General features: G+C 34.9%; 1 protein-coding gene across 1 annotated transcript in view; it reads right to left on the bottom strand.

Moving 5' to 3' along the window:
• Positions 1-3,847: 3,847 nt before the first annotated feature.
• ANXA1 (annexin A1) overlaps positions 3,848-9,393 on the bottom strand; it is a 19,002-nt gene continuing 13,456 nt past the window's right edge. The window contains exons 9-13 of the mRNA XM_007454503.1: positions 8,912-9,005; positions 7,950-8,045; positions 6,759-6,817; positions 5,222-5,344; positions 3,848-4,193 (exon numbers count right to left, since the gene is read on the bottom strand). Coding sequence (XP_007454565.1) covers positions 4,137-4,193; positions 5,222-5,344; positions 6,759-6,817; positions 7,950-8,045; positions 8,912-9,005 — 429 coding nt within the window. The 3' untranslated portion in view covers positions 3,848-4,136. The remainder of the gene's footprint in view (positions 4,194-5,221; positions 5,345-6,758; positions 6,818-7,949; positions 8,046-8,911; positions 9,006-9,393) is intronic.

The raw sequence follows: 9,393 nt of genomic DNA, 5'->3' as shown, positions 1-9,393 counted from the left end.
GGAGGCCTACTGCTTTATATTATCACATATACACATAATCATCCAGTTTTGTTTCTAAGCAAAAGAATTAGTTTAGGGAACCTATGTGGCTCCCAAACATGATAAGCCTAGACATGATGTCTGGATCTCTAGCAGCCATTTTGAGACCATGAGATAACCAACATAAGGAACATGCCAAATGATCACAGGATTTCCTGATATCATTCAGTCTCTGGCCCAATGCCAGCAGCAGTCATCTCCTGGATTTCTTGTGAAAAAAAATTCTATTTATTTAGCCATTATTAGTCATCTTCTCTGTTAATTACAGAGGACACAAAATTAATTGATACATACATAGAAACTATCCCTGTACATTCCATATGAGGCATATAGGAACAAAAAGAAGAAAGAAAAAACTCAAAGAGTTCAAGGACTTAACCTAGACACTCTGGTGACAGAGTGTCTGTCTGTCTGTCTGAGGTGTGATACAGGAAATAAAGAGCAGAGGTGGGTCACTGTGATGGGTATTTTCTTTATTATTTAATGATAAGAAGCAAAACAAACAAATGAGGATAGATAAAACTAATAGAGAAGCAAGACTCAAGAAGCTTATGAGACATTTTAGCCATAGATGAAGTATGTAGAGCATATGTGTGCTGAGCTTAGATAGAAAGGGATGAAAGACCAATTATTAATACATGGGAGATGGATAATTTTGCAGTGTTAAATATTTTCTCTTTTGTACTATTCCTAGATTTATACAGATTGTTGAAAATATTATTACTATTTTGCTTGAGAAAATTTTCATTGACAGTATGTAGTTTCTACTCCTCCACACAGAATTTACAAGTATTCTGTGTGTGTGTGTGTTTTAACAAAATCACTGTAAGTTTACAAAAACTCATGTATCAAGCAAGGAAGGGTGACTGAAAAGTTTTTTCTGCAAATGCAAAATACTGGCTACCTTCTTTGTGTGTTTGTTCATTTATTTGTATTTACAAATTTAAGTATGTATTATCTAATAGGGTTTGGGTTAGGCATTAGAGAAACAGAAGTGAATAAAACTGGCTCTACCCTTCTGAAACCTAGGGAAGACTAAGGGCAAATGAACAGGCAATTATAATGAAGTATTATGGGAGTACAGGGGAGATTTTAGGTGTTAAAAGAAGACTTTTCAGAACTAATATCTTATCACGTAGCTGAAGCTATGTTAAAAAGGTAAATATAGGGAATGGGGAGTTTTCCTAGAGTTTAACCCTTTTAAGCACAATATTGTCAGAGGTTTAACTTACACCACAGTTTATCTGTTTATCTACAGGGAAGAACTTTCTTATTAGCACTATGCTTAATTTTAGTATCTTGTCATGGAACCTGAGACATAGTTTTTTTCCTTCTTTTTCTCCTGGATTTGGACAATGAACACATTTATCTTTAATATATATTTACCTCTCTTATTTTTCCTTTAAACCTGGCCATTAAAGGGAAATATGCCATCAGAAAATAAAATAAAATTACCTTTTATGGCATTGTTCATTAGAATCACACACACAAAAAATCACTGTACTTATTTATATGCAACAGAGGACGTTTTGTTTTTTACTCATTAATTAAAATAACATCTTTGTCAAAAGACCTGGTGTCTGAAGCAGGTTCTCATTCAGTCTCATTTCTTTCTTGGTCTTTCTTCCTATAGGTAGCTTTGGGGGTCAGAAGACCAGTGTTCAAATTTATGTTCATTCATTCACCTTGGGCAAGTCATGTGACCTTGGGAACTTTAGATTCCTCCTACATAAAAAGCACGTGACACTTCCCTCACAGGCTTGTTTGAAGACTAACTTAAAAAAAAAAAATCTTAAACATCTACGAATAGTTCGTAAGAATGAGAAATTCTCAATTAATTTATTCATTCAATAATTCAACAGGATGAAGTACCACTAATCCTTCAAGTATTTTCCATTTTGTAGCTTTTCCCGATTTTGTTACTCTCTTATTTTACTAAAGTATTTCATATATGTCTGTATATAAACATTATTACTTTATACTATCATCTTTTGCATGGTTCTTTCTTTCTGGATATATTATAAGCTTCAAAAAGTTGAGAACTGTTTTTTTAATAGACTTTATTTTTCAGGAGAGTTTTAAGTTTACAGCAAAATTGCGCTGAGTTCCCATATACCCTTTCTCTCCCTACCTCACAGTTTTCCCTGTTGTTAACAGATTAGCGGGTACATTTGTTAAAATTGATGAACCGGGCTTCCCTGGTAGCGCAGTGGTTGAGAGTCCGCCAGCTGATGCAGGGGACACGGGTTCGTGCCCCAGTCCGGGAAGATCCCACATGCCGCGGAGCAGCTAGGCCCATGAGCCATGGCCGCTGAGCCTGCGCGTCCGGAGCCTGTGCTCCTCAATGGGAGAGGCCACAACAGTGAGAGGCCCACGTACCGCAGAAAAACAAAACAAAACAAAACAAACAAACAAACAAAAAATTGATGAACCAATATTGACACCTTATTATTATCTAAAATCTATACTTAGCGTATATACATACCCTATACATATGTATATACATACATACTCTTTGTATGATAGAGCTCTATAGGTTTGACAAATGCATAATGCATGTTTCCACCATTACAGTATTATACTCAATAATTTTTGTTTGTTTGTTTTTGCAGCATATCTCAGTTTGGCCAGCCTCAGTCTGGCTAATACATTGTGGGCCAAGTCATCATGGTTGTTCCGTAAGATGCGTGGGACAGGTGTCCATGGAGGAAAGTGAAGGACAGTAATTAAGGGAAATAAAGCTACAGTCAGGTGAATGAAGGTGAGAATGGTCAGAAATTCAAATACCCAACTCAATTCTTTTGGGAATGGATAAATTAAATTACCACCTATGTGGTAAGAATACTCTGAGAGGAAAATAACTGATTGTTTTTTTTTTCCTAATGTGCAAAAGCAATTCAATGGAAGAAAAACTACCATTTCAACAAATGGTATGAGAGCAACTGGATAGTCATAAGCAAAAAAAAAAAAGAATTCTGACCAAGGTATGATCTCACACTTTACACAAAAATTAATTCAAAATGGATCACAAACTGAAATGTAAAATGTAAAACTATAAAACTTTTAGGAAAGACAGGAGAAAATCTTCAGGACCAAAGGTTAGGTAAAGAGTCTGTAGATGTGACACCAAAAGCAAAATCAATGAAAGGAAAAATTGAATCTCATTAAAACTTGAAATGTTTCCTCTGAGAAAGTCTTTCTCTATGAAGAAGATAAGAATACAAGCTATAGACTGAGAAAATATTTGCAAACCACATATTTGACAAAGGACTAATATGTAGAATATATAAGGAATTCTCAAAAGTCAACAATAAAAAATAAACAATGTCAAAATACAAAATAGTGACAATATCAAATGCTAGTGAGGTTGTGGAGAGGAGAAACTAGATTACTCATACATTTATGATGGGAAAGTAAAATGGTACAGCCACTCTGGAAAGCAGTTTGATAGTCTCTTAGAAAATATGCAACTACCATTTTTTAAAAAGTGAGGAATTTTTATTGCTGTTGCTATTTCATCTTTATACTGGTTCATGAAATATAGCAGAATATCCAATTGTTACAATGCTGATGCAATAAATCCATTATTATAAAAAGATACTCTTTCAATAATCTGTACCCAGATGGTAAAATGAACGAAGTTCATTTTCTAACTCTGTGAATATTTTATTTTGTTTAATATGTAAAATCTATTTCATTAGAGGATTATAATTTAGAATTCAGGCCCCTGTCCCTTGATATCAAATTAAACAACTGCATTACACACAAAAGAAAATCAGAATAGAAGAACCAATGACACACCAATTGTCCTGTAAAACCACTTTATTTTCTGTGACATAAACATCTTTCTCAAGCCATGTTACTAGAACAACCTCTTTATGGGGTTTTATAGTTTGGAGTAAATATATTTTAAAAAAACTTATCTCTATTATATAGAGTTGAAATAAAAAATGATTTATAGGCTATACTTTTCAGGAAGGAGTTACTAGACTATATTCCTGTTGAAGAAACTTTCCTATTTAAATCTATGATATGGAATGGAAAGATATGGTTAATAAGTCTTCTGATCAAAAAGCTTGAGATCATCAAAGGAATGTTTAGTCTCCTGAACAGAGAGACACCAGGATTTTTTCATAATCTCCCTTGGTTTCATCCTGTTGATAAAAAATAAAGTATACTTAATGCTACCTGAAACCATAATCAATAGAAGGTATTTTTAAATTGTAGAATAATTACTGTATTAGACTTAACAGTTGTAGAACATACATCAGTACATCTATTTTCTAGGATCTTGGATAAGAATATCACTTATTTAATTAAATAATATAATTCATATAGCAGATAACTGATATTTTAATTATTATATGAAAAGCAACAGCTTTCAAAATTCAGATTGCAAACTTCTCTGAATTGATCATGTTATATATTAGAGCCAGTATTTTCCAAGAATGAAATACCACACAGAATTAAGTACAACACAATATAATTTCGTATCACCTCTGGCTTGCTCAACCAGAGTGAAAGTTATAAGCCCATGATGTTCTCACTTTTTCTTGGTAGATTTCAGTTATCCAATATAAATGCCAAATTGAATTTAAACAGTCACTTATCTGTCATTAAGTTCAAAACCCCTTGACTTGTCTTTTTTTACTTCTTAACTTGAACATGTATTTTATATATTTCACATATGACAAATTTAAGGAAAAAGTTAGAATAAAAAGTTTCAAATCCTCTGATCAGTATTTATTGATCATAAATCATTATATAAATCATTATATCTCTCTAGTAAAATATTTTGATTGCTAAATGTATGTATGGGAAACTGTTTCCGTGACTACTGAAAAATTTGCAGAGTCTTTCATTATAGAACTCACTAGTAGATTTTACCAGTGATAGTTCAGTTTACTTTAAATTATGTATCTTTTAAAAAAATTTTTTATATTTTGGCTGTACCACATGGCATGCAGGATCTTAGTTCCCTGACCAGGGATCAAACCCGCACTCCCTGCAGTAGAAGTGCGGAGTCTTAACCACTGGACCACAGAGGAAGTCCCTGTATCTCAATATAACAAATTAATCTTACATATGAAATTTAGAGATACAATGAGTCAGCCTTTCTCTTTGAAGAAGCTGCAAAAGTATTGTCATTTGTGGGGTTAGCATTATGAAAATCACAACGTACCAGGATGGCTTGGCAGAGAGAGATGCCATACAACTTCTGATAGCATGCTTTGATGTCATTCATGTCGATTTCAGAACGGGAAACCATAATCCTGATCAGTGTCTTATGACGAGTTCCAATACCCTGTCCAAAACAAATGATGGTAAGTGTCCCTCATGTTCAGAGCATACACTTAATAAGGCAGGATATGGGTTTGAATGTGAAGCTCTTTTGCTCACCTATATAGTTTCTATGGAGAAACTATCACCACATTAAAATACACACACACACTTTACACAAGTGGTAATAAAATGACACAAACCAAACTGTGATATCAGCAGCATATATACGAGCTTTCATAACCTCCTAATTGGTCTTCTACCACCCAGTCTTTCCTCTGTCTAAACTATTCAATAATTACAAATGAAGTAAACTTTCTAAATTATAAATCTGATCTTCCCATTCATCTATTTAAAACCCTTCAATGGCCTTCTGCTGCTTTTAGGATGAAAACCAATCATTTTATCTGGGCTTACCGTGCCCTGCCTAATTCTACAACTTCTCCCACCATGCACCATCACTCTAATTATGTTTACTATCCTGAAAGAGACATGATATCTCCTCCTCCTGGACCAGTCTTGCTTTATCCCTTCTTCTCGTCCACTTCAGCTCCCCTCTGGCTATTTCCTTTTCAAATATCAGGTCTTAGTTTAGCTGACAGCAAGGCTACACTGACTTCCAAAGTCTGGGGCATAGGCCCCTCTTCTGCTCTTTTATAATACTAGGTTTTCATTGTTACGCATCTAATTACCTCACTAGATAACAGGAGGCATGGGGTCAGGGACTGTACTGCCTACTATTGATACCTAGTAGCACAATGCCTATCACTTCATAGGGACTCTTTCCTATTAATTGAATAGTTAGATCACTCTCTGAAGACTTCCTTATTTTGGAGTGGCAAAGGAAAATAAAAGACAATTTCATAACTTGTCACAATACGAGCATGGAGGTGACATCCTATATAATAAGATGCATGCTAAATGGTAAAGTTAAAGTGAAGTGGTTAAGGTATCTCAAATACATCTTAATAACACCTTCCACTTCAGTGACCTTGGAACAAAATTTAAAAACCTTAGAATGACGGATAAAGCAATGGCATGGAAGACAGAATAATAAAAAAGATAAATGAAGCTTAGAAACGGGGAGATTGTGCTACTTACAACCTTAGCAGAAGGAGGTTACTAAAATCATACGTTAAAAGAGGAAGCATATCACCCTTCCTCTGCTGACTGAAGTTTTATTTAAATCATGAGTAATCTACAAATTACATTCAAGCTCACCTTACTATCTTACCTATAAAAGAACATAACAAATCTAACAGAGAATTTTATTCTAATAAGGAAGTATACTACCTCTTGCATTGGATGGAAAAGTAATTCTTTTTAATGGAAAGATATTAAAATAAGTGTAATTTTCAAACAATATGAGGTTTTCTGTTCTTCTTTCCATACACCATAATTTTTTTTTCCCTAAGCAAATCACATATGTTGAAAGTTACCTTCATGGCCTGATGAAGCTTCTCAGCAAAGAACATTGATTTGCTTGTGGCACACTTCACTGCAAGAGAGGTATATTTTAGTTGACATATTTACCACCAAAAAAAGAAAGATGCATGTGACAGAAACAAGAATACAGAGTTTTGCAAGTAAGATTCTATTCTCCATCCCTGTTCCTTACCCCTCCTACCAATATGGGATATTTGGCTTATAAGAAGCTGTTCTCTAGATGGTGACTTTGAATATTCTGTCCTCTGACAACATCACTTTTTTCCTATTATCTTAAATCTACCCAATAGCAACTTCAGTATTTCATGCTATCCCGAGTATACTCTTCATGGAAACAGGGAAGCTAGTAGGTGTTAAAGGTCATGCTGGCATGGAAGAAATAGTTTTGCATGTTGTAATAAGAAAAAAATTTTAAGTGCAACAGGACAGTCTTAAAATATAAGGCAGCTGCCAAATATTATAAAATACTAATAGATGTGTCAGTTGGTATGATTCTCTACCTTGATACTCAAAGTGTGGTCTATGGACCAAAAGAATTGGCATCAACTAAGAGCTTGTTAGAAGTGCAGAATCCAGGCCCCACCCCAGACCTACTGAATTAGAATCTGCATTTTAACAAGATTCCCAAGGGATTCATATGCACATTAATGTTTGAGAAGCACTGCTTTAAAATGCAGGTTTCCAAACCTTGACTGGTCATCTGAATAAAATGGGAAACCTTTAAAATCCTTTTCTTCTGAAGACCTTTTCAGAAACTACCAGAGACCTACTGAATCAAATCCTTTGGACTTGCCCAAGATTACTCAATTAGCAAGTGACAGACCAGAATGTGGATCTGCATTTATTTAATTCCAAATCCTATGCTCTTAATGACCATTTTGACTTGCCTTTGTGTCATGTCCAGCCTGGTGTATTGCATGGTAGTATAAGTAGGTGCTCAGTAAGTATTGTCCACCTGCCCATCTTTTTAAAAAAGGAAATAATATCTGTTACTACTAACAAGGCCATTGTATAACTTTAGCTAAATATTTATTGCCGGTATCTTACATGTTGCCTCTATTTGAAATAAAAATTTACATCTGAGTTTTTGTTTTGTTTTGTTATATTTTATTTTGTAAATTATGGGACAGCATTGACAATGCAATTTCAAGTTAGAAAACTCTTCCCCCTCCAGGACTACATACCAATAACTGTGAGGCATTTCTCGATGTCACCTTTCAACTCCAGGTCCAGAACTTTGTTCATGTCATGCTTACTGTACTTGGAGTACTTCTGAAACACTGAATATTAAATTTAAACTAAGAGATGTACAAAACATCCTATTCTTTAACAAACTTGAGCAAGATCAGGGCAACTGAGTCAAAGTATTCCTTAGGAGGACTGAACTTCAGAAAACACATTTTAAAGCTAATTATTCAACTGAGCATATTTTGGATACATCATCTTCTCTGAGGAATGTAACTTACATGACTATTTTGGTGCTTCTGTATATTTTGGGGAAATTTTTGCAAATGTTGACATTTATTAGAAGTGGCATGTGATTGACATCCATAACACTACATCAGAGATAAGTGCCATAACAAATGGATCTTTCCTTATATAAAGATCTGTGTAGTAGATTTCTCTTAATTGTAACATTAGAAATCGGAGTGCTGTTATAAAAATAATAAACTTTAGGTAATCATCATGACCTTCCCTTTGCCTTGACTTGCAGAAGTCAAGAGGTAGATCTTGTGATCAAAAGCAAGAACTCTTTTTTTGGTTTTTGTTTCTGCAGCATCTAGATACCCTTTTCTTCACTCAGCCATGAGTTTTTTTTGTTTTTCTTCATTGTAATTTCATTTGTTCTGTTGTATGTGTATATGTTGTCAGACCTATTCCAAATATTTTAGGGAAAGGAAATAGTAAAAATAACAAACTAATGTTCTGCATGCCAAAGTCATAAAATGTGTTTCAAATACTATAAAATGGTGGTGGTACGAAGCTGGACAAGTGCACAAATAGCAAGAAGGGGTCAGGAACACTGCATCCATTTGGTATCAGAGTGACAATGATTAAGATTTCTCTCTTTTCTTTCTCTTATTTGTCCTAAAAAACCCCTGGGTCTTCTATAAACAATCCCAGGAAACATTTGTTTTATTCTTACCTCTGCGAAGATGGGAAGGGCTTCTGGTGGTAAGAATGGTGATGAACACATTAACATCTGTCCCTTTTCTTTTTTCTCCTGCTTCATATAAGGCCTGTCAAGAAACACAAAAATAAACACTTGACTATCTGCTAACTTGCTATCTGCACAAGAATGTTAGATCTCTTCAAAGATTTTGGAGGCAGCAGCTGCTTTGTGTCCAATACAATCAGAGTAGGCAATGCTAAGATCATACGTTCCTTAAAGATGGGAACCCTATTTTGTCAAGTATTTTCTACAGTATCTCTCAAGGTGCCTTGCGAACACTAGAGACTGAATATATGTTTGCAGAATAAATGTTTGTTAAATAAAATTGCTTTAAGATTGCACTCTGGGACTTCCCTGGTGGCGCAGTGGTTGGGAGTCCGCCTGCTGATGCAGGGGACACGGGTTCGTGCCCCAGTCCGGGAAGATCCCACATGCCGCGGAGCGGCTGGGTCCGT

Source organism: Lipotes vexillifer, unplaced genomic scaffold, assembly GCF_000442215.2.
Source record: "Lipotes vexillifer unplaced genomic scaffold, Lipotes_vexillifer_v1.1 scaffold108, whole genome shotgun sequence".
In the NCBI taxonomy this organism is placed as follows: Eukaryota; Metazoa; Chordata; class Mammalia; order Artiodactyla; family Lipotidae; genus Lipotes; species Lipotes vexillifer.
The sequence above is the reverse complement of the archived record's forward strand: the minus strand, read 5'-3'. Positions and strand labels throughout refer to the sequence as shown.